Source organism: Cololabis saira, chromosome 14 (assembly GCF_033807715.1).
Source record: "Cololabis saira isolate AMF1-May2022 chromosome 14, fColSai1.1, whole genome shotgun sequence".
Classification (NCBI taxonomy): domain Eukaryota; kingdom Metazoa; phylum Chordata; class Actinopteri; order Beloniformes; family Belonidae; genus Cololabis; species Cololabis saira.
In genome coordinates this window covers 44898322-44924417 of record NC_084600.1, presented here as the reverse complement: position 1 = coordinate 44924417, position 26096 = coordinate 44898322, and the positions used below count along the sequence as shown (strand labels likewise).

General features: G+C 44.8%; 1 protein-coding gene across 1 annotated transcript in view; it reads right to left on the bottom strand.

The window, feature by feature from the left end:
- Positions 1-26096, bottom strand: part of LOC133459418 (tripartite motif-containing protein 3-like) — a 28383-nt gene extending 2287 nt beyond the window's left edge. The window contains exons 1-13 of the mRNA XM_061739315.1: positions 25990-26096; positions 13907-14079; positions 11961-12090; positions 10060-10170; positions 9542-9693; positions 8220-8400; positions 6882-6983; positions 6138-6236; positions 5880-6032; positions 4336-4714; positions 2766-2869; positions 2240-2407; positions 1715-1883 (exon numbers count right to left, since the gene is read on the bottom strand). Of these exons, the coding sequence (XP_061595299.1) occupies positions 1715-1883; positions 2240-2407; positions 2766-2869; positions 4336-4714; positions 5880-6032; positions 6138-6236; positions 6882-6983; positions 8220-8400; positions 9542-9693; positions 10060-10170; positions 11961-12090; positions 13907-14052 (1894 nt within the window). The 5' untranslated portion in view covers positions 14053-14079; positions 25990-26096. The remainder of the gene's footprint in view (positions 1-1714; positions 1884-2239; positions 2408-2765; positions 2870-4335; positions 4715-5879; positions 6033-6137; positions 6237-6881; positions 6984-8219; positions 8401-9541; positions 9694-10059; positions 10171-11960; positions 12091-13906; positions 14080-25989) is intronic.

Sequence of the window (26096 nt, the reverse complement as noted above, 5' to 3'; positions counted from 1 at the left end):
ATGTTGAAGTACAATTTCAAGAATAAAGCCGAAATTTTGTGAATAAAGTCGAAATTTCGCCTTTTTTCTCGACATTTGCACTTTTTTCTCGACATTTCCACTTTTTTCTCGAAGTACACAATAAAAAAAAATCTTCCTCCTCTAAAACATTTTTATTTTTCTACTGGCCTGATACTCTTCTGTACAGGAGGACATGTGAGATGTAAAGTAATGCATTTTTGCATCGGACGCCTGCAACACGTTCCCAAAAACGTTGGTCTGGAGGTCAATCTTTGTAAGGAGGTGAAAGAAAAGAACAGCTGATGTCAGTGATAAATCAGACACGGGTTCCAAAGATCTGTGACGGTGCGATCGTTGGTGCCTGATGACTAAAACACTTCTGGGATGGAAACGTAAATGCAGAAAACTTCCTAGATCTCAGAACCGTTTCATGTTTCTGGAGACGGAGGAGGAAACATCCTGGAGACTTCTGTTGTAATAGACACTATATAAATAAAAATGAATTGAATTGAATAGAGAATTGACCAGCTGGCCGTCCTCGACTCGACCCAAACAGGAACCAGTGGAGACTTTAGATCATATCGTTGCAGACCCTGAAATACGGAGAGTGATGGCTGAGACGCTGGAGCTGCTGGAAATGGAAAAGTTGGATGTGAATGAAATGAAGTGGAAAAGAAAGTATCAGGTGTTATTCACGACGCCTGCAAATAGATGAATGTCAAGGACTTTTATAGATGCCAACACGACTGACGTGTCGTAGGTAATAATAATAATAATTAAAGCTGCAAGCAGCGATGAACGGTCCTCCACCCTTGTGCACGTTCAGGCTGCAGTGGAAGCTTGTATGACTTGATGTAGATTCTTCAGAACTGGACATTTAGTGGATGAAACACCCACGACTCTGTATCAAACCATTCAAAAGTTATGGCAGAAAGTAGGAACTATCAGATATCGACCAATCAGATGAAGGGTGGGCACGCTTTTTGGCGTCTAGTGTCACCATGGTAACGCTTTTGAAAGAGAAAAGTAATGTGCGTGCAGGATGGAGACGCACATTTTGATGTATAACACACCTGGGTGCACGTTACGGTTCGGGCTCTGAAGCGGCTGAAGAAGTGGCATAAATTTCGCCAAAATGACTCGATTAATTCAAAATGTTCAAAATGGCCGACTTCCTGTTGGGTTTGGGCCATGGCTCCAAGAGACTTTTCTTTAAGTTGTGACATGATACAGGTGTGTACCGCTTTTCGTTCATTTACGTCAAACGGTATTGTGGGGCTTGAGGCACAAAGTTTTCTAGGGGGCGCTGTTGAGCCGTTAGGCCACGCCCATTAATGCAAACCATTAAATATCACATTTATCACCAGGACTGGATTGGTGCAGAATTTGGTGACTTTTGGGGCACGTTTAGGGGGGAAAAAGACCCTCATTTTGTTGGAAAAACAAGAAAAAAAATTACAAAAAGCATTCCTACAGATACATTAGGGCCTTCACACTGTAAGTGCTCGGGCCCTAATAATAATAATAATAATAATAATAATAATAATAATAATAATAATAATGATAATAATAATAATAATAATAATAATAATAATAATAATAATAATAATAATAATGATAATAATAATAATAATATTATTATTATTAATAATAATAATGATAATAATAATAATAATAATAATAATAATAATAATAATAATAATAATAATAATACCTGCGAACTGTCTCTCCGTCGTCCCTCGTCCTCCGAACTTGGTCACCAGCTTCCCGTTGGACTGGAAGATGAAGACGCAGCAGGCCTTGTTGTCCACGGCGATGATGTGTCCGTTTCTGTCCACGGCCACGCCCTTGGGCCCCATGAGGCGGCCCGCCCCGATCTTGTTCTGGAGACAGAATGAATGAATGAATGAAGGAACGATCTTGTTCTGGAGACAGGACACAGGGTCGTAAACGATAAACCGATGCGACCGGATATTCGTTACAACAAGAGAGCGATTTTTTTATTGTGTACTTCGAGAAAAAAGTCGATATGTCGGAAAAAAAAGTCAAAATGTCGGGGGAAAAAGTCGGAATGTTGAGAAAAAGTCAAAATTTCGTGACTAAAGTTGAAATGTTGAGAAAAAGGGCTAAATTTCAACTTTATTCATGAAATTTCAACTTTTTTCTTGAAATTTTACTTCAACATTAGTCTCGACTGAACCTGTGTATATAGATTCATATGGAATGGTTTTTCTCTCACCTTGAACTTGCCGTCGGGGGAGAAGATGCTGACCCAGCGGTTGTCGTAGTCGGCCACCACGATGTCTCCGTTCACGTCCACCGTGACGCCGGTCGGTCTCTGCAGCTGCCCGGGGGACCGGCCCCGGACCCCGAACCGCATCCTGAACTGGCCCTCGTTGGAGAACACCTGCAACCGGGGGAACGGATGAATCAATGGATGAATCAATGAATCAATGGTTTATTTTGGTTCCATTACATTATATGCAACTTAACTTTTGGGCATGTAACTGATAAATCCTTATCCCACATATTTACACTGATCAGTTTCAAACAATAAACCAGGACCAGGACCAGGTCCAGGTCCAGGACCAGGACCAGGACCAGCCCCCCCTCACCTGTATACACTGGTTGTTGCTGTCGGCCACCACCACCCTCCCGTTGCTGGTCCTGGTCCTGGTCTACAGGTTCCAGGACCAGGTCCAGAACCAGGACCAGGACCAGGACCAGTACCAGGTCCAGGTCCAGGACCAGACCCCCCCCCTCACCTGGATACACTGGTTGTTGCTGTCGGCCACCACCACCCTCCCGTTGCTGGAGGTGCAGATTCCCTGCAGGTTGGTGAACTCGCCCTTCTCTCTGCCGCGGGAACCTGAGGGAGAAACAGGTGCATGCTGGGTAAATGTGCTCTGATTCAACACTCAGACTCAAACATTGGGGGAGCAAAATCGAAAGCTGGATGCGATTCTCGAACAGAATCGCAGCTACAGTAGCTGCGGTTTTTGGAAAAAGACCTTGGAGATGTTGGAAGCTCGGCTTGGTGGGAAATGAAATTGACCAAAAATTAGTCTGTTTGGAGTTGCCATGGAGACGAACCGGAGACTTAAGACATTACTAGAGTCTGACCTAAATGAAATCCTACAATGTGACGTTGACAGAGCGGCTTGGCAGGCTGGTCTAATCACAACCTCCCTGGAGTAATAAAAACAAGACGCTCTGCTCCCGCTAGCTGAGGAGCAGATCTGGGGTAAAGTTCACACACACACACACACACACACACACACACACACACACACACACACACACACACACACACACACACACACACACACACACACACACACACACGCACACACACACACACACACACACACACACACACACACACACATGCATGTCTTGTTATGATGTTGTTAAATTTGAGTATGTTGCTTTTCTGGTGCTGATGTGTTTTTTGCAGCTCACACCGTACCGGTCTGAATATAAGACGGTGTTTTCTGCATTGAAATAAGACTGAAAAAGTGGGCGTCGTCTTCCATTCAGGTCTAGACGTTATACCATCACACCACTAGATGGAGCCAGATATCTTTAAATGCTGAACTTAACTCCCCAGGACAAAACCAACCCCTGTAATTTGTAATTGTAATTTATTTATTTCAAAACAGGGACAGTGCACAATAAGACATTAATCTTTTGCAAGAGAATCTGCATTGTACCAGGTTATAGCAGCTATTTCCCACCTGTAGTTCCTGGGCAGGTTGATGGAATACTACATAAAAATTTGTATAAAAAAAGAAAAAATAAGTAAAAGAGCAGAACAAAGCAAAAAGACCATAGATAAAATTGATAAAAAAAACATGGAAGCAGATTCAACAGAGCATGGGTTCTGTCAGATGTCGGCACCTAAGCCAAACCAAAACTGTCACGAAGAAGAAAAATAAAAATAGCAGTAAGAATGAAAAGAGGAGAAAATAAGAAAAGAAATAACAGAAAATGGAGAAACATAGTTTCTCCCATCTGGAGAAAAGTAGGTGGAAGATCGGCAGGTGAACTGGCAGCTGAGGAGAAGTTATGATACAAACTTCAACATGATGGTTTAATGAGGCAAAATAACGGGCTTTTTCTCTTGAATATATTGTTATAGTCATTTGTTTCAGGTGTACTGTAATTATTTTCTGTATAAAAATTGAATTTGGTGTTCAAAAAGTCTTATTTCAAACTTGAGTCTTGAAACAGAGGATCGTCTTATAATCAGGGTCGTCTTATATTCGGACCAATACTCTATATGAGCTGGTTCCCCGTCGCGGCAGCGTCAGAGGTCATGGCTCCGGTTCTTACCGACCCGGTAGATGAGCTCGTCCTCGATGGGGTTCTCCTTCTTCTTGACGGTGCTGTACATGCTAGCGGGCCGGCGCAGCGCCTTCTGGCGGACGTGGCCGCCCGTCCCGCCGGGGGACTTGACCCGCCGCTTCACGTCGTCGGGCGATGGTGGGACGTCGCAGGGCTTGACGGCGCGCAGGCGGAAGGGGCTGCCGCGGAGCGGCTGGCCGTACAGCGCCAGGTCCAGGGAGAACTCGCCCTCGCAGCGCAGCGTGAAGCTAACCTCGTACGTGCCGTTCTTGTTGTCCGTCACCTCCGCCTCCGCCGCCCGGCCACCGTCTGCCGACACGATCTCGGCCGTCAGGGCGGCGTTTCCCGTCCGCACCAAGTCCCCGTCCTGCAGGGGGAAATCACAGGTTTCAGGATGATGACACATGATATGATATGCGTTTTTTCGTGCGTGCGTTTTTTCGTGCGTGCGTTTTTTCGTGCGTGCGTTCGTTCTTTCGTGCGTGCGTTCTTTCGTGCGTTCGTTCGTGCGTGCGTTTTTTTTGTGCGTGCGTTCTTTCGTGCGTGCGTTCGTTCGTGTGTTCGTTCGTGCGTTCGTTCGTGCGTTCATTCGTGCGTGCGTTCTTTCGTGCGTTCGTTCTTTCGTGCGTTCGTTTGTGCGTGCGTTCTTTCGTGCGTGCATTCTTTCGTGCGTTTTTTCGTGCGTGCGTTCTTTCGTATGTTCGTTCGTGCGTGCGTTTTTTTTGTGCGTGCGTTCTTTCGTGCGTTCTTTCGTGCATTCTTTCGTGCGTTCGTTCGTGCGTGCGTTTTTTTTTTGTGCGTGCGTTCTTTCGTGCGTTCGTTCGTGCGTGTGTTCTTTCTTGCGTTTTTTCGTGCGTTCTTTCGTGCGTTCGTTCGTGTGTGCGTGCGTTTTTCCGTGCGTGCGTTCGTGCGTGCGTTTGTGCGTGCGTTTTTTCGTGCGTGCGTTCTTTCGTGCGTGCGTTCTTTCGCACCTGACACCTGCTGCTGCTTATTCCCTAAACCCTTCCCCTCCGTCCCCTTGTCCTGAAGGTTCAAGACCGTCCACCTGGTTCAGGTCTCAACATGGACCCTGATCCTGGACCTGGTTCAGGTCTCAACATGGACCACTTCAGAACGATCACTCAGCTAAAGTTGTTGTTGTCAACCTGTTTCAGTTTCAGTTCTAGTCTAGTCTTTGGGTCCAGCTTTCATTTTAGTTTTTATTAGTTTTAGTCACGTTCATTCTCCTTCTAGTCGTGTCAAGTTTCAGTCGACTAGTCTTGAGGTTTCTAGTCACAGCTTATGCAGATGATTCCCAGATCTACGTTGAACTCTCATGATTACGATCATTTTTTTATTTTGTAATCTACATTTTAGTCTGACCAGCACTTCTGTTGCGTCTCGTTTTCCTCAGGTGATAAAGGTTCGTGGACGATGATATTTAGTCATAATTTTTGTTGACGAAAGCTACTTTAGTCTGAAGTCATGTTCATAGGTCTGCTAGTATCACCGCTCAGGAGTAAAGTGGGGGGTGTGAGACAGGAAGTCAGTACCTTGTCCTTGGTGGTGACGGTGATGGTTTGGTTCTGCCCGGTGGCGGCGTGACGGAGTCCTTCCCCCGTCGCCACGGAGGTGTGAGCGACCGCCGCCGTGGTGAGGAGGACGCCCAGGTTCTGGATGGAGCGACGGAGGCCGTCGGTCTCTACCTGCAGACACGGGGCAGAACACGGGGCAGAACCGGGTCAGAGGTCGATGCTGCATCAACGGTCCCGGGAGTCTCCAGCTCCTTCCTCGGCGACGGCAGATCTCACCTGACACTCCAGGTGAGCGTTCTGGTGCGGTTTCTCCGGGAAGTCGTGTCGGGCCAGAGCCGTCACCCGCTCACTCATCTGTTTCTGGACCAGCAGAACCTGCAGAGGACGGACGGGGACAGGTGAGGACAGGCAGGTCAAGCTAGCCGCCATTCGTACTTACGCGGTCAAATCAGCCGCTCCTAAATTTCATGTGCGCTTCTATTTCAGTCTTTACGGCAAATGAATGAAAGCGGCTCAAAAACAGAAAGATATAAAGTAAGAGTTTGAGATAATGCAGATATTTTTTTTTTCATATATTTCTTTCATTACCTTGATTACACCCATACTTCCACCGTAATATTTACACACTTTTACTATAAAAGAAAAGGATGAAACACTTTTTTCTTTTTTTTACTTCAGGTGTGTTGCAGAGACTATAAAAACTAATTCTTGCATAATTTCACCTAATAGCTCACATACCTCTCTTCACAACTACAATCACTACAAGCACAGTGAATTTGAAACTATTTAACTGTACAAATATTGAAATATTAAGATCTAAACTTTAAACATTTTACTTTTCTACAAAGGTCAGTTGCGTTTTTCACGCCAGGTTCCATATTGCAGACTGTAAAACTTAATTCTTGCATAATTTCACCTAATACCTCATATACCTTTCTTCAGGAATACAATCACTACAAGCAGAGTGAATTATCTTTCTGTTTCTGAGCCGCCACTGCCTGAGTAGCGCGGGAAACGCACCTCGGTGGCGCTGCCGTGGCTCAGCGCCTGCTCCGTGAAGCTGCAGCTGCTCTGGATCTGCTCCTTCCCCTGAAGCAGGACGTCCAGCTGGGCCTGCAGGACCTGCACAACCCCGGGGGGAACCGGAGGAACAACCGGAGGGTTAGGGAGGCCAACGGGGATGAATACTGATACAATCAATATAATGATCATAATAACAATTATGATAATGATCAATACTGAAATACTGATACTTCCAATACGAGATCTGTACGCTCTACAAATCTCAAATGAAAATATCGATACTTTTGATACTTCAGTCATTTGTGGTGATGTATATCATTAACAGGAATACGGTGGAAAGTAACTAAAATATTCAGATTCTGTCTAAATGACACAATGCTGTAGGAACTGTTTTTTTTTCATTTTTTTTGTAGTTCTTATTTTTATTTATTATTCTCTTATTTATTTTATTGGTTTTATTATTTTACTTAGGGTCTTTTTTAGTGATAGAAACACCTTTTTCAAACTCTGGTTTTTCTGTTGTTGTAACAGCTCGGCCGCTACCGCAATATACTTATGGAGGAGAAAAAATATGTGAGAGGGGAACTCTCACTGAATTGTGCACTTCGAGAAAAAAGTCGAAATGTCGAGAAAAAAGTCAAAATGGCGAGAATAATTTTGAATTACAATTTCGAGAAAAAAGTCAAAATTTCGCCTTTTTTCTGAAGATTTCAACCTTATTCACGAAATTTTGACTATTCCTCAACAATTCGACTTTTTTTCTCGAAATTGTAATTCAACATTATTCTCGGCATTTCAACTTTTTTCTCACCTGCTATTTCGACTTAAATAAAATATAAAATATTATTTTTATTTTTCTCCTGCCTGGCCCTGACACTCTTCCGTAGTTGTCTGGATGAAACATGGCCGACCTTCTGCTTGCAGATGTTTCTCCAGGTCCGTTATTAAACGTGTCGTACCTTCTGCTTGTTGCTGCAGATGTTTCTCCAGGTCTGTTATTAAACGTGTCGTACCTTCTGCTTGTTGCTGCAGATGTTTCTCCAGGTCCGTTATTAAACGTGTCGTACCTTCTGCTTGTTGCTGCAGATGTTTCTCCAGGTCTGTTATTAAACGTGTCGTACCTTCTGCTTGTTGCTGCAGATGTTTCTCCAGGTCCGTTATTAAACGTGTCGTACCTTCTGCTTGTTGCTGCAGATATTCTCCAGGTCCGTTATTAAACGTGTCGTACCTTCTGCTTGTTGCTGCAGATATTCTCCAGGTCCGTTATTAAACGTGTCGTACCTTCTGCTTGTTGCTGCAGATGTTTCTCCAGGTCTGTTATTAAACGTGTCGTACCTTCTGCTTGTTGCTGCAGATGTTCTCCAGGTCCGTTATCAGCTCCGTCTTGCGTTGCTGCAGCAGCCGCTCCAGCTCCTGGAAACTAACGCTGATCTCGTTTATCGCCTCGTTCTTCCTGTCGTTCAGCTGGCGGGAGATTTCAGACACCAGATCGATGGCTGCCGTCAGCTGGGGGAGTCTGAAACACGTAACAACACAAACATATCAGACAAACTAAGCCTGGGTGAAAAAATCAATGCTCCGAATCTAAATGGATTCTCATGTTAATTCCTAAAAATCGATTTGTGTGTCGAAAGATCGATTTTTTTTCATTATTCAATTTTTCGCCCGGTGAACTTTAATCACAGTAACTATGTCATTTAATTACAGAAGAGTATCAGGGCCATGCAGGAGAAAAAATATTTGAGAGGGGAAGATTTGTTTTTATTGTGCACTTCGAGAAAATAGTCGAAATGACAGCGTAATGACAGCATAATGAGAGCAAAAACCGTATTAGCTAGCATGATGAGACTAAAATATGTTGTAGTTCAACGCGTCTCGGATTTTTCAATGCTGTAATGATGTCTATACGATAAACCGTTGCCTAGCAACATGCGTCCAAAATAAAATGGATTTTTTTTTTTTCAATTGAAAGTTTAATATCGCAAAAACCATAATAATTAGCATGATGAGGTTGTACGGTCCTTTAGTGCCAATCGGGCCGAGTGTTTGAAAGTTTGAACGATGTCTCTACGATAAAGTTCGGCCGAGCAATAAGCGTCCGAATTTTCGCCTTTTTTTTGCTTTTTGGCATCTAGCGTCCCCACGGTAACACTTTTGACTGAGAAAAGTAATGCCCATCGAGGCAAGATGGAGACGCATCCAACGATGTATGCCATGCATGGGTGCACGTTGCGGTTCGGGCCGTATTAACGGACGAAAAAAGCGTGCGGAATAATAAGAATAAGAAAAGGGAAACCTTTTCTGTATACTAATATATCACCTTCATTTTTCAGGTTTTTCCGGCCGCGTTTTATTTTTTAGGGATTTTTTTATTCCACATCAGAGCGGGGTCATGCTTTTCACCCGCTGGTGCAGTGGGACTTTTACGACTTTAGCTTGTTAGCAAAATGCTAGCAACATTGCCCTTTGGGCCATTCTGGACGATTGCAATATGTTCATGCCACTACTTGGCATGAACATAACTGGTATTAGGAATCACCTGCCGGTGATCAGGGGGGACAGGTCCTCCCCAGGTGTGAGACTCCCCTACCTTACAGCATCATTAGCTGCCAATACTTGCTCTTGAATCTCAGTATAATGCTAGTATTATGTCTCACCTGCCGGTGATGTCGTCCAGCTGCGTCTTCAGCGCCCCCTTGTGTTTCTCCACCACGTCTCTCAGCGGGACGGTGTCGTGTTCACGATGCTCAGCCTCCGTGCAGTCTAGACACATGGCCGTCTCGCACGACTCGCAGTAGAACTCCATCACCTGCAGGGGGAGACAGAGAGTAGCTGATCACACTAACATCAGCAACTCCATCACCTGCAGGGGGAGACAGAGAGCAGTTAATCACACTAACATCAGCAACTCCATCACCTGCAGGGGGAGACGGGGAGCAGCTGATGGTCACATTAACAGAAGTTGGTACCAAACGTGTCCCGTTTTGGCCGGGAAACTACCGTATTTTACCTCTTTCCCACCGCCCTCCCGTATTAGCATTTTCCCGTAAATTTACCATTTTATAAAATAATCATTTTTAAACAGCAAACTGAATTGTCACTGAATGTAAACAGGTGGTGGAACATTTCCCATATTTTTGAATCCAGAACTCTCCAGGTCTGTTTTTTTACCCACCTTGCCGTCGTGGTTGGGGCAGCAGAGCGGTTTCCCTGCGGCGGCGGCGCTAACCGACTCCAGGACGCTGCAGGTCTCGGGCCGTGAGCGATCGGGCTCCCGCTGCAGGACCTGGTGGAGAACACGACACGTTTATGCAACAATCTGGATACAGAAGCCAAGGAATGCAAATCAATTACATTTAAAAGAATAATAAAAGACAGTTTGATGAAGAAATATCATGATAATTGTTAACTCAGGTGCCATGCAGGAGAAAAAAATATTTGAGAGGGGAAGATTTTTTTTTATTGTGCACTTTGAGAAAAAAGTCGAAATGTCGAGAAAAAAGTCGAAATGTCGAGATTAATGTTGAAATACAATTTCAAGAATAAAGTCGAAATTTTGCCTGTTTTCTCGACATTTCGACTTTTTTCTCGAAGTGCATAATGAAAAAAAAATCTTCCTCCTCTAAAATCTTTTGTTTTTCTTCTGCCTTGCCCTAATACTCTTCCATAACAGTAACCCACAGACTGAAATAACATCTTCTTTTAATAATTATATGCATCTTACATGTACATGTAGACATAATTTCAGTATTGATATTCAAACTAACTGGCTCCTGGCTGGCTCGCCAATTCTGTAACCCTTGTCACGAAGTAGCAACAGAGCACAGGTAAATAATGTTCAATATAAATAACTAGACCAGTAAGTTTTTAAGAGCCAGTATATCAATAATGACACAGACAGCTATGGTTTTTGTGGCCACTTATTATTGCAGGTTGACAGGACAGTAAACAAAACAATAACTTAGATTAGAAAACAGAGTATGGAAAATAACAAACAAAAATAATAAAGCCGGCAAAATTAAACCCTTGTACCCAAAGTTAATCCTCCTGGCTGGCTCACCAATTCTGTAACCCTTTTTATGAATTCCCCTCTTTTTCTGAGTCATAAAAGAGGTTAATTGGCTCTGCAGGCTAGCAACCTGTTTCATAAGATCCTTGATAACACCAGGACTAACCTCAGGTTTCTCCTCTGGCTTTGCATAAGCACACGAAATAAACTATTTTAAAGGGACAGTTCTTATATTAAAAGGGTATCATTGTAGAGCCTGGGCTACATACAGCATTTTTTTTATTTTATTTTTTATTTTTTATTCTTCTCTTGATTTGATGCCCTAGCGCCCGCTACTGACCAGCCGCCACTGATTGAAAGAGTTTGTTCTTTAATCCCAAACAAATCAGGGATTTAAAGGGGCTACTGGATATGATCACTGCAGAAATGTACTAATTAAAGACATGGTTTGACAGAAATAAATTATCATTAAACTTAAGTAAAACTAAAATCATGTTATTTGGTAATTGTAAAAGGGATACTCAAGTGCAGGTGCAAGTAGAAGGTGTGGATATTGAAAGAGCTCATGAAAATAAGTTTCTTGGTGTAATAATAGATGATAAAATAAACTGGAAATCTCACTCAAAACATGTACAAAACAAACCATCAAGAAGCATCTCAGTAATCAATAAGGCAAAACATATTCTGGACCACAAATCACTCCACATTCTGTATTGTTCACTGGTTTTACCATATTTAAATTACTTTGTGGAGGTTTGGGGCAATACTTATAAATGTAACTACAATCAGGGATCTGGGATCGGGCCAGGGTACAAATGGTAACATTGTTTGATTTTCTTTTTGTTGTTTTGACTATTCTGACTTGTGTGTTGTATTATGTTTTCTCATGTTCGGAATAAAGCTTACATAAAAAAAAGAAAATCCTCCAGAAAAGCCCCTGGAGAAGTAAGAATGTGAGGAATGACGTCAGCTGGGAGAAACGTTGCCCCCCCCCCCCCCCCCCCTCCACCAGGATCACACCCTTCATGCAGACTCGTGTTCATGAGTATTATCTGATAAAGACAAACCTCCATGAGGTTGGTGATGAAGAAGTTGTTCTGCAGCGCCGCTACTCCCCTCTCCGGCAGGATGGACGTCTGCCGGCAGACGGGGCAGGAGAGAGTCAGGGACTCCGGGGGGATGTAGTTCTGGAGGCAGCTGGAGGAGGAGGAGAGGTGGTTAGGGGGGACCTATTCTGAAAAACAGGTTTTTTCTCTTAGTTTAACATGTATAAAGTGTTTTTCTCTTGCTTTAACATATATAAAGTGTTTTTCTCTTGCTTTAACATATTTTTTCTGTCTTTAACATTTATAAAGTGGTCTCCCCTCAGTCTGCCAACTCAGAGAAGGAGGAAACAACCAGATTCTGCAGAGTCTGTACAGCCGCCCGGATGATCGTCCAGTGTGATGTGGATCTACGAGACAATAAGATTCTGCTCCCCAAAGATACGGAACGACGGAGCGATGCGTGAAACCACTACCAACTAACTCTGGCCAGAACAACAACAACAAGTCAAAATGTCGAGAAAAAAGTTGAAATGTCGAGAAAAAAGTCGAAATTTCGAGAAAAAAGTCAAACTGTCGAGAAAAACTTTGAAATTTCGAGAAAAACTTTGAAATTTCGAGAAAAAAGTCAAAATGTCAAGAAAAAAAGTCAAAATGTCAAGAAAAAAGTCGAAATGTCAAGAAAAAAGTCGAAATGTCAAGAAAAAAGTCGAAATTTCGAGAAAAAAGTCTAAATGTCAAGAAAAAAAGTCGAAATTTCGAGAAAAAAGTCGAAATGTTGAGATTAAAGGGGACCTATTATGAAAACCAGGTTTTTCTCTCGCTTTAACATAAATAAAGTGTTTTTTTCTTGCTTTAACATATATAAAGTGTTTTTTTCTTGCTTTAACATTTATAAAGTGGTCTCCCCTCAGCAACTCAGAGAAGGAGGAAACAACCAGATTCTGCAGAGTCTGTACAGCCGCCTGGATGATCGTCCAGTGTGATGTGGATCTACGAGACAATAAGATTCTGATCCCCAAAGATTTGTTTATTTGATTTGTTTGATTTGTTTATTTGCACAACATAAAAAAACGGTACAAAAGTTTAAATGAACATAAAAAAACATGAAAATATGTGCAGGTGAGAAAGGAAGCCCTAAATGGGCTTATTCAAAGTTCTCACCAGGAAAAATAGATTGTATTGAAATAATAGATACGGAACGACGGGCGCGATGGTGAAACCACTAACAACTAACTCTGGCCGGAACAACAACAACAACTCCACCGGCCGGAGCTTCTGCCATTTTTTCATAGCGGTGTATCGCGTCATTCAGGCAGCCAATCAGCACAGAGCCTCATTATCATAGCCCCGCCCACTCAGAATCCTGCATAGATAATGAGGTTAGAGAATGGGAAGATAAAGACATGGATCAGAGGCTGAATTTCTCATTTATTTAGAAAAAACAATCAAAAGCTTGTTTTTAAGACATTCAAGGCCTTTTTAAAATAGGTATTAGATCCATAATAGGTCCCCTTTAAATGATATATGATATATATTATATATTAAAAATGTATATATACTGTATGCCTCAGGTTTGTACCAACATGGTATTAACCATTAATATATATGCAGACAAAAAAATTAAAAATAAAGAAAAACAAAGAAAAGAAAAAAACTTGAAAAGCCATAAAAAACTCCAGCGCGTGTGAACACGCTAACAGCGCTAACTCCAGGACGGAGCTACGTTACCTCTGGCAGAAGGTGTGCAGGCAGGGCAGCATGCTAACAGCGCTAACTTCAGCTAGCTTACCTTTGGCAGAAGGTGTGCAGGCAGGGCAGCATGCTAACAGCGCTAACTTCAGCTACGTTACCTTTGGCAGAAGGTGTGCAGGCAGGGCAGCATGCTAACAGCGCTAACTTCAGCTACGTTACCTCTGGCAGAAGGTGTGCAGGCAGGGCAGCACACTAACATTGCTAAGCTAGCTTACCTTTGGCAGAAGGTGTGCAGGCAGGGCAGCACCTTGGGGTTGCAGTAGTGATCCAGGCAGATGCTGCACACCAGGAACTGCTTGTCTATCTGCCGCACCACCGGGCTGGGGCTGCCGGCGTCCCGCTGGGCCATGACCGAGGACATCTACCGCTGCGGAGGACAGCGGTTAGCCTAGAGGGAGAAACACACCCAAAGAGCTAAGGTCCAGATCTGCAGCTCTCACTTCCAGGGCAGAGATTGTTCTGATACTTTCCCTCAGCAGGAACCAGGAACCAGCCGGAACTAAGCTGGAACAAAGTCCACGATTAGTGCAGAAAACGTGTGCTTTGTTACGTTTTCTGGGTTAATACAAGGACTTTGTAAAAGAGAGCTGAGTGTTCAAAACCAGCAGGTCATGTTAACCAGAAGGAAACAATGAACCCTTAAATCAGAATCAGAATCATGTTTATTTGTCCAGGTCAGGTCAGACAAGACATGGAATTTGACTCTGGTTATTTTCGCTCACTGTACAGTAAATAGGTAATAGAAAAATGACAAATGACATTTTTATTTTTTATATACATGTTTGAAATAAATTCATTAATTCGTTGGTTCATTTAAGGGATTATCCCTCATACTCTTCCTTTAAGGGAAATCTCAAGGAATGGTTTAATTGTGCAATTTTTAATTGTTGTTGATATCGTGTGTCGTGTGTCGAGGACCCTGAAACCTCGGTGAAGACCGGACCAGATATTCACCCCTCGTATTATATACTTTTGCTTTTTTTGTATTAACTGTATTTTATAAAATGTGTCTTTGTATCACTTGTAAAGTGACCTTGGGTGACCTGAAAGGCGCCTCTAAATAAAAAATTTATTTTTATTATTATTATTATTATTATTATTATTATTATTATTATTATTATTATTATTATTATTATTATTATTATTATTATTATTATCATTATTATTATTATTATTGCTAACTGGTTTGTGATGCTAACTGGCTCTTAGCAACACCATTCATGTATTAGTAGGTCACATGTGTTATTCATGTCAGATACAGGGATGAGCAAGAACAGCACACACACACACACACACACACACACACACACACACACACACACACACACACACACACACACACACACACACACACACACACAACCAGGGTTGCCTCAGACGTGTACGAGTTAATGCCGTACAAACTGAGTAATTTAATTCCCCCGCAACACTCGCGCTAGTAAGAGCTAATGTTGTTAGCACTAATGTTGTTAGCGACCTCAGTGTTTCCACAAAACTCTCGGATTACACTTTTCACGTGTGTGAGAAACTGTGGGTGTTGAGGTGGATGTAAAGGATAAGAAGCTGGTCCTTTTCAACAGTTCCCCCACAACAGGATCCTGCTAGACCTGTAGTCCAGACCACCTGAACCAGGACCAGGACCAAGACCAAAATAAGAGCAGGATCAGAGAGTATCAAGACCAAAACTAGAGAGTATCAAGACCAAGACCAGAGAGTATCAAGACCAAGACCAGAGAGTATCAAGACCAAGACCAGAGAGTATCAAGACCAAGACTAGACCAGAGATTATCAAGACCAAGACTAGAGAGTATCAAGACCAAGACTAGACCAGAGATTATCAAGACCAAGACTAGAGAGTATCAAGACCAAGACTAGACCAGAGATTATCAAGACCAAGACTAGAGAGTATCAAGACCAAAACTAGAGAGTATCAAGACCAAAACTAGAGAGTATCAAGACCAAAACTAGAGAGTATCAAGACCAAAACTAGAGAGTATCAAGACCAAGACTAGAGAGTATCAAGACCAAGACTAGAGAGTATCAAGACCAAAACAAGACCAAGACCAGAGAGTATCAAGACCAAGACTAGACCAGAGCGTATCAAGACCAAGACCAGAGAGTATCAAGACCAAAACTAGACTAGAGAGTATCAAGACCAAGACTAGAGAGTATCAAGACCAAAACAAGAATAGAGAGTATCAAGACCAAGACTAGAGAGTATCAAGACCAAAACTAGACCAGAGAGTATCAAGACCAAAACTAGACCAGAGAGAATCAAGACCAAGACTAGAGAGTATCAAGACCAAAACTAGAGATTATCAAGACCAAAACTAGAGAGTATCAAGACCAAAACTAGACCAGAGAGTATCAAGACCAAAACTAGAGAGTATCAAGACCAAGACCAGAGAGTATCAAGACCAAGACCAGAGAGTATCAAGACCAAAACTAGAGAGTATCAAGACCAAAACAAGACTAGAGAGTATCAAGACCAAAACTAGAGAGTATCAAGACCAAGACCAGAGAGTATCAAGACCAAGACCAGAGAGTATCAAGACCAAAACTAGAGAGTATCAAGACCAAGACTAGAGAGTATCAAGACCAAGACTAGAGAGTATCAAGACCAAGACCAGAGAGTATCAAGACCAAGACCAGAGAGTATCAAGACCAAAACTAGAGAGTATCAAGACCAAGACCAGAGAGTATCAAGAACAAGACCAGAGAGTATCAAGACCAAAACTAGAGAGTATCAAGACCAAAACTAGAGAGTATCAAGACCAAAACTAGAGAGTATCAAGACCAAGACCAGAGAGTATCAAGACCAAAACAAGACCAAGACTAGAGAGTATCAAGACCAAGACCAGAGAGTATCAAGACCAAGACCAGAGAGTATCAAGACCAAAACTAGAGAGTATCAAGACCAAAACAAGACCAAGACTAGAGAGTATCAAGACCAAGACCAGAGAGTATCAAGACCAAAACTAGAGAGTATCAAGACCAAAACTAGAGAGTATCAAGACCAAAACTAGAGAGTATCAAGACCAAGACTAGAGAGTATCAAGACCAAAACTAGAGAGTATCAAGACCAAGACCAGAGAGTATCAAGACCAAAACTAGAGAGTATCAAAACCAAGACCAGAGAGAATCAAGACCAAAACTAGACTAGAAAGTATCAAGACCAAAACACGACCCCCGTTGGAGCGTAAAGGATTCTGCAGCAGACCTGGACTGAAATGTTGGGGCACCATTTGATCGTAGAGTCGTAACTGTGAGAATAAACAGCAGGAACAGATCAGCTAAAGTTCAGATACAGTTTTGGAGGGTTTTGCAGAGATTCTTCCCAGAGTTCTGAGGGCAGAACTGGACCTGAATTAGGACAACCAGATCAAACAGGAACTGTTTCCTTCAGGTTTTGTCACAGAAACCCCCCCCCGAACCCTCACATTAAACCAGTTACATACAAAGACCCAAAGAAGCCCCCCCCAATCCTCTCCCGATCCCTAATGTATCATTGGTACAAAATGACCGTATAACAACATACCATTTAACTCGACAACCCAAAAATAATAACAAATGTAGGTATGTATAGATAAAGTATGAGTCAAATGAAATAAAATAAAAAATCAACCTGAAAATAATTCAGTTCCCTCCACCACCTCAATCCCCCACAAATAACTGGAAGCAGGTCTCGCAGGTCGGAAATCAGAGCTAAACAGATGCACATGTATCTCATTAGTCAAACTTCTTAACATCTAAATAGATATAGAATTATATTTTTGGATGAAAAGTTGATTAGCATATGTGCTAATGAGGAAATGCGCCCCCCGTTGGAAGTTAAGGCCCTACGCACAGTTCTGTTCTGTGTTTGGGAAGGCCCGGCACTGCAAGGGACTCACACTGCTCACTTAAATCCCTCATTTATATATTTTTTGTCATGAAGACAGAGACGACAGTAAAAGCTCCTGCAGCACATCAGACCCTCATTAGCGAGTGAACGTCCACTGGCTCCACGTCCGTCTCCAGCCTCCACGTACATGTACTTCTATATTTAGAGCTATCACTTCTCATCCACTTCACATCGCTGGCTGAGCGGCTAACGCGCCGCGACCGGCTCAACGCTCCTCCTGGAAGCAGCAGAGGAACCGAGGAGATAAACATTTACACCAGTCCAATATGTGCAATGACCGGCTCAACGCTCCTCATCGAAGCAGCAGAGGAACCAGGAGATAAACATTTACACCAGTCCAATATGTGCAACGACCGGCTCAACGCTCCTCATGGAAGCAGCAGAGGAACCAGGAGATAAACATTTACACCAGTCCAATATGTGCAGCGATGTCCAGGCAGAGAGTCATTCATGGAGACTAGAACGAGTCCTGAAGCGACTCCAACGGACCCAGCTAGCATGTACGATCAAGGTCACGTTTAGAGAGAAGTACTTGATTCATAAGTTATACCGTTATGGTTATAAACAGGGGTGCACACAAGCCGGGACTCCAGGGATAGTCTACTGCACGTTTTAGATGTTTTCCTGTCTCCACACAACCCTAATAGACAAGGCTGTGTCACCTACAGAGTTGTGTAAACCTTGATGACACGTTGATGACGACCACTGATTAGAATCAGGTGTGTTGAAGACAGGGAAACATCTAAAACATGCAGTAGACTAGCCCTGGAGTCCCGGCTTGTGTGCACCCCTGGATATAAACCTTTATTCGTCTAAAATCTGATGTATGTGTGAAATAATGAAAAACTAAAGTGGGTTTGAAGTGGATGTGTTATTATGTATTTATTATCCTTTATTTAACCAGGTGTGGTTAAATAAAGATATTAAAATCTCTTTATTTAACCAGGTGTGGTTAAATAAAGAGATTAAAATCTCTTTATTTAACCAGGTCAGGGCCTCGTTGAGATTAAAATCTCTTTTTGAAGAGAGACCTGTGCTTGTTTCCTGGAAGAAGCTCAGTCTGGAGTTCATACCAGCTGCTAGGAATCATGTTTGACCCATCTCTGCTGAAATATGATGTATATTTATGAATGTTATTGTTGGACACAGATCATCAGTTGTAGAGCAGCAATATTACACCTGATATCATTATTACTTAACTAAATGTTTTAATGCATTTGATGGTGGACTTTGAACCTGAACAACATTTATCCTGCAAATCCTGCAAAATGCAGTCGTGGTGAGAATAACTGGCACAAGTTCATCTAATTGGCTTCATTTTAAAAGTCCTGGGGCTAATGAGCAACAACAACAACAAAAGTATAACGTTAAAACTACAGATATGAAGCAGCTGATGATCCCAAACCGGTTCTTCTCAGACGCCTTTCAGTGTTCGGACCCACATGACCTGAACTATGAAGTGGTGAGCTGATGAAGTTATGAAAATATGAAATATTTACCCCCTCTTAACATGTTCAAACATATGTTAAAATCAGTTTTCACAGAACAATGTCATTGTTTTTAATCAAGTGTCATTATTTGTCATGAATTCTTTTTAGCTTTCTGATCCTTGTATGTTTTATGTTTGTTTGTTTCTTGTCTTGATATGATTGGCAGGGTGCAGGATTGGGGCGTGGTCTGCAGGGGAGAGAGGGAGTGCGGGGGAGTGGTGCACAGGTGACGCGGCTGGAACAGCTGACGGTACACAGGTGTGTGTAATCACTCTCTGTGTATTTCAGTAGGTGTGCGGGCCCTGGAGACGAGAGAGGACGGAAGCAGAGCGGAGCAGAGGTGCAGCTCTGCGGACGGTGCAGAAGCACAGAGAACCTCTGAAAATGACAAAACTGGAAATAAATAAAAAGATTTCTAACCAAACCCCGGTATCTGCTGTCTTGAGTGACCCCCGTAGCAACGAGCATTGCTACACTGGCGCCCAACGTGGGGCCCGGCGGGATGGAGAAGGGAGGGGTGGGCCCTGGACGCGCTCGCCCATGCCATGGCGGACCTGGCCGCCCTGCTCCGGGACCAGGGCGAGCATCAGCTCGCTGTGCTGGCGGCGCTGATGCCCGTGGAGCGACCCACCCCTGCACCCCGGCTGAGGTTCGCCGCAGCAGCGCGGGAGGGGCTGGCGGCGCCGCAGCTGAGAGGCTGGGAGGCAGAAGCTGCGGGCCGCCAGGCGACGGCTCCTGAGGCGGCGGGGCCAACGGAGCGGCCCACCCCGGCTCCACGCCTGAGCGCTGGTGGCACTGCAGCCGACCGGCCGGGAGGCAGTGGCTGCAGGCCGCCAGGCGACGGCTCCTGGGACGGAGTCGGAGGCGGAGTCGGCTGCGGAGGTGGAGGCGGACCAGCAGGGCGCCGTGTCGGAGGAGGTGGTCCTGGACACACCAGCTCCAGACCAGGGCTGCGCCGTGGAGGAGGCGGTCCTGGAGGCGGACCGGCGGCCGGCGCGGGTCCGCATCACGGAGGAGGGGATGGTCCTGGACGCTCTGTCTGACCCGAGGCCACCATGGGCCCGGTCCCGAGAGCGGCTTTCTCGGCGGTCGGCCCGACGCCGAGGGCGACCTCCCGCCGGGGCTCGGCGGCCGTCTGAACCAGGAAGGCCCGGGGGCGCAGACGGCTTCCTCTCCCGCTCCGAGGGGGGGGGGAGTAGGCTCGGCCGGACGGACCCCGGCGCGAGTTTGGCGTTGGGGGTGTGTGGCAGAGTGGAGGAGGTGCAGCCACTCAGGCTGACGGGACACAGGTGTGGCCCGTCAGCCTCTCCACCTGCCAGCCTTATAAGAGGAGAAGCTGCTGCTGAGACGGGTGGTCAGACTGGAGCTGCTGATCGTGAGGTGCTTGTGCACGTGTGTCCTGGGCGTGTGGCGGTGTTCAATAAAAGGGTTCTGCACTAAACTCCGTGTCCTCTCAATCCTGTCGGTCGGGCCCCCGTAGCACTAGCCTTGCTACAATATGTTTTTATTTTTTTGTAAAGTTACTTGTCCTTGTATGTCTTTTCTTTTATATGAAACTGAATGTATTTTTCTGCTCCATCTTGACCAGGACTCCCTGGCAGAAGAGATGTTGGATCTGAATGGGACTTTCCTGGATAAATAAAGGATAAATAAAATAAAAAATGAAGTGACTAGATGATGAGGTGATGAGAGAATGAGGTGATGAATTAATGAGGTGGTGAGGTGATGAGTAGATGAGACGATGAGGTGTCTCTTTCTTCAGCAGCTCGTCCTCAGAATCGTTACATAACTGCAGCTCGTTATTCTCTTCTTCTTCTCTTTTCTCTTCTCTTCTTCTCTTCTTTTCTCTTCAACTAACGACGTCAGAATCAGTCGACTGGAACATCCTGGATCTTTTACATCAGAGAAAGAGTCTCCGGTTACGTAAGACTATGAATGAATGAATGAATGAACAAATGAATGAATGAATAAGAAGGAGAAGGAGAGAGAGAGCAGGTTTGGAGGTGGAGCTGATTCTTCCTGCTGTTTATTTACAACTCCCCCATTACCCAGAATCCCCGGCCAGCAGGAAACAGTGAAAGAGGAAGAGGAGCCAGCGGGAGGAAGAGGATCTGATCCTGAAATAATGTGTTTCTTTAAATAACCGACGGAGCAGCCGCCGCGGGGGAAACGTGAAAACATGAAACAAACAAGCTAGTTCTGCCTCAGAAAACAGAAAGTTATTCCCCCAACGTGGAGATTTGTCTTTAGTCTCATAATAGAAAAACAACAGTAACAAAGCACTGATCCAACCACAACAACCATCCAGGACAACTAAACCTGCTAACAGATACACCTGTAAACAAAGATAGGCAAACATTTGAATGATATAAACACACAAAAGCATGTTCATGTGGAGAACAGGGTTTAGTGGAACGGGAGAAGAGCAAACGTCCTCAGACCTGAATGTTCCTGGCATGTTTGGACTTTCATCACATTCTACGTGTTTTCTTTACGGACGTTTGCGTCCGTAAAGGGAAGGTCACACGTTTACGTAGGAGTCAAATATGCATCGGTCGGTCGCCGCTGGGCCTCGCTGGCGGGTTGTGGCCCCCCCCCGTTCACTGTAGTTACAGTTCAGGTAGAGCATCGTTTTGACTGTTGCATAGACACACATGCAAGCATACACACAGTTTCAGGGACAATTGAAAAATGGTATTACTTGCGTATAAAGCCCAAAACGGCTTAGCTCCGCATTATTATTAGACCTGATAGTGCCTTATGTTCCTGGCAGAGCTCTCCGCTCCCAGGGTGCAGGTTTACTCGTAGTTCCTAGAGTATCTTAATGTAGATTTGGAGGGCGGGCGTTCTGCTATCAGGCACCATTACTTTGGAACCAACTTCCAATCTGGGTTAAGGAGGCTGACACCACCTCCACCTTTAAAACTAAACTTAAAACCTTTCTGTTTAGTAAAGCCTATAGTTAGTGTTTAGTAAACCTCTAGCTGGTGTTGGTAAATCTCTAGGTAGTGTAAACTCTAGTGTGCCAGAGTCGCTCCTGTAGTTTCTTGTGCTGGCCCCCCTTTTTTCTCTTTTCTCTCTTTTGTACATGGTGCAGCATCCTCTGCCAGTGGTAAAGAGCATCTCTGAATGCACAACACCGGATCCTGCAGCGTGGGAGTGAGGGGGTCAGGGTAACGGCCCGGTCAGGCGGGGGAGAGATTTGTCCGTCAAGACTCCTCTCCCTGGCTCTGCCCCTTTTCAACCTTTCCCTGACCCTGCACCCCAACCTGGGACTTGCTGATTGGGCCGGAGCTTCGGGAGCTGCGTGCTGGCCTGCGGTCCCCACCCCTGGTCATCCCGTTGCTGCTTCCACCTGCCTGCTGTGCTGTTGCCGTCCCTGACTCCCCCAGTCTGGCCTTCGGCAGGAGGGTCCCCCCTTATGATCCTGGTCCTGCTCAAGGTTTCTTCCTCCTAAAGGGGAGTTTTTCCTTGCCACTGTTTGGCTTAAGGTTTTTCTCCCACTAGGGGAGTTTTTACCTGCCATTGTTTATGTAATAATTGCTCGGGGGTTTATGTTCATGTTCTGGTTCTGGAAAGCGTCTGGAGACAACTTTTGTTGTATTAGACGCTATATAAATAAAATTGAATTGAATTGAATTGAATTGACAGATAATCCAGTATTCTAGTCCTGATCCAGTTTCAGGGACCTGGACTGGTTGCTGTTTGTGTCTCTGCTTGTTCCAGTTTCTGTCTGTTTGTTTTCTCTCTTGGAGATTCCAAAGGCTTGTGTTCCTGTTGTGTTTTCTGTTTCTCTCATTTCAGATTTGCAGCTTCCTATTCCTCCTCCACCAGCAGGACATTCCAGTCTCTGATTCCCTCCACCAGGACCAGCCCACGGACCAACGTGGACAGAAATGTCCTTGTTCTGCGTCTCAGTCTCTGCACGTGAAAGATTCCTGTGGTGTCGTCACTCACAGATTAGCTCAGCGAAGCTTCTATTAATAGATTCTGCTGATGACGTCACTTCAGCATCCACTGCTTCACCACAGATTTACTCTGATTTTTTATTCACACACACTCGCACATGTGAATTGTTCTCCTGGAGAAGCTATTAAAAGCTTATGGAGCCAATGAACATAAATACATTAGACAGGAATACACACATGCACTTACACTTATATACACTTAACAATACAACATGCACTTTACACTAGACTACCACTTACATTACAACATATCACATTACAAACACTTAACATGAAACATTTTGTGGTCCCGGAGTGTACATTTATATAAATGAGCTTAACAAATGTTTCTTTAACTGCCGTTTGAATCTGGAGATGGACTGTGACTTTTTAAGGCTTTAATCATTCAACTCGTTCCAAATCTGTGTTTCCCCGACACACAACACTCATACTGGTTCCCACAAGTTTGCCTTGTTTTCCTATAATAAGGTGTTTATGTCTAGTTTTGTGGGAGTGCAGGGGACCAACGGAGATTGGGATGAGCTGAGTTAGTCTGGGATTCAAACCTGATATTTTGTACAAGCATTATGGAAGTAGTTATATTCTTTAAGGCCAAGAATACCATAGTACCATAGTAAGAATACCATAGTGGGCAAACAGAATTAAATTCAGTCCAGGAGACGGCAGACTCTGCAGACTCTGATTCAGCCGAGACCAACTTTTGGGGAACGAAGGGAAACCTCATCTTGCTTTAAACATGTTAACAATGCATTGTTACTTCTGTTATTTATTATACTAAATACAGAAATGAGGTCCAAGTGTTGTGTCCTGAAGCTCAACAGATGATTGTGTTCAATCGTTCATGCAAACCATCAACTAAAGAAAGACCAAGATGCTGCATTAAGTTACTAATTGTGTGGTGTAGACCAGTGGTCTCCAACCCCCGGGCCGCGGCCCGGTACCGGGCCGTGGGTCATTTGGTACCGGGCCGTGGGTCATTTGGTACCGGGCCGTGGGTCATTTGGTACCGGGCCGCACAGAGAGAAAAAATCATTGGATTCTCTCTGTTACATAGTCTCACTTGACGCACGTCAAGGCCGCGACACCACACGTCACTCGATACATCCTGCTAAATTTAATCCCAAGCTAGCAAAAATCATTCTTTCTTTCTTTCTTTCTTTCTTTCTTTCTTTCTTTCTTTCTTTCTTTCTTTCTTTCTTTCTTTCTTTCTTTCTTTCTTTCTTTCTTTCTTTCTTTCTTTCTTTCTGTTGTGGTTTGGTATGTTAAGGACCCAAGTGCAGGAGAGAGAGGGAGGCTGGAGGCAGGAATTCTCAAAAAACAAAGGGCCTAGGCCTGGGTCTTGACGTGGGTCTTGGCGGGGGGCGTGACGGGGATTCTTGGCTTGGCTCGGGGAATTGGCGTGGCTCGGGGGCTCGGCGTGGCTCGGGGGCTCGGCGTGGCTCGGGGGCTCGGTCTGGGGGCTTGGCAGGCCCATCCAGGATCGCCTCAGGAACAGAGACCGGCGGCGGGACCGCCTCAGGAACAGGGGCAGACAGGATGCGGGGAGCCGGACCAGGAGCAGACAGGATGCGGGGAGCCGGACCAGGAGCAGACAGGATGCGGGGAGCCGAACCAGGAGCAGACAGGATGCGGGGAGCCGGCGTCGGGGGGCAGAGGATCCCCGGAGCTGCCCGAGTGGGGACCCGGGTCCGTGGCGCTGGCCCCCCCTCAAGGGACAGATCCCAGATGTCCCCACAGTCCACATCCAGGGCGGGCTGGGGGGGGACACGGACCGAACCGCAACGTGCACCCAGGTGTGTTATACATCAAAATGTGCGTCTCCATCCTGCGACGACGCGCATTAGTTTTCTCTTTCAAAAGCGTTACCGTGGCGACGCTAGACGCCAAAAAGCACCCCCCCCCCCCCTTCATCTGATTGGACCATATTTGATAGTTCCTACTTTCTGCCATAACTTTTGAATAGTTTGACATAAAGAGTCATAGTGGAGTCATCGGACTCGGTTTTGAGTCCTTGACCTCTATAGAATATAGAATAGCCTTTATTGTCGCTGACCTGGCGTCCCAGCACAGTGAAATTGAACCAGTACAACCATCAAGACAACAGACAAAACAAACAACAACATGAGACATGAGTCAACTGGCGAGATCAGATCAGAGAAAGGATGACATTGGGGATGGGGGAGGGAAAAAAAGGGAACTTCATACTGTGTATAAATACAGTGTGAAAGTGCAAAAAAAACCACCTCAGCACAGAAAGCAACATGACAATTTAACATCATCATCACAAGACTTGCACATGTCTGTGGGGGGGGGGGGGGGGGGTTCTAGGGGCGGGGGGATCCCGACGCAGTGCCCCAAGTGAGCACCGCAGCCATTGGCGCGGCTCTCAAACCTGTTGACTGTGGTGGAAATTGCACGCGCGAGGGCCAGTTTATCGCTGCTTGCAGCTTTAATTATTATTATTATTATTATTATTATTATTATTATACAGAAAATACCACAGTTTTTAATGCCGATCTTGTCATTTTATTGAGTTTTTATCAGCTACACCTTTAGATTTGGCCGTGAAAATATTGTCAGACATTAAACCGGTCCGCGGTTCAGAAAAGGTTGGGAACCAGTGGTGTAAACCATCACCAGGGCAGATCACTGCACTCATCTCTCCACTCACCTACAGCCTGACGGCGTATTTAACGCATTAACAACAACAGTAGGACATTGTTATGGTCATAGTGACCAGCGTGGACCAATCAGAGGCCGGCAAACGGCCTGCAGCATCGTCCTCTTAAAGACATAACGCTGTAGGAGGTGAAGCTCCACCGGTGGGAGGGAGAGGGGATGGAGGGAAGACGAGAAAGGCTGGCACCTCTTATCAAGGAGATAGATAGATGGGGGGGGGGGGGGGGGATTATGGGATGTCAGAGGTAAATATTTACTCACAGCCGATCCCTGACAGGAGGAAGAGGAGGAAGAGGAGGAGGAAGAGGAGGATTCAGCGTTTCCTCCGGAGGAAGAATCTTCCGTCATGACCAGAGAGAGAGAA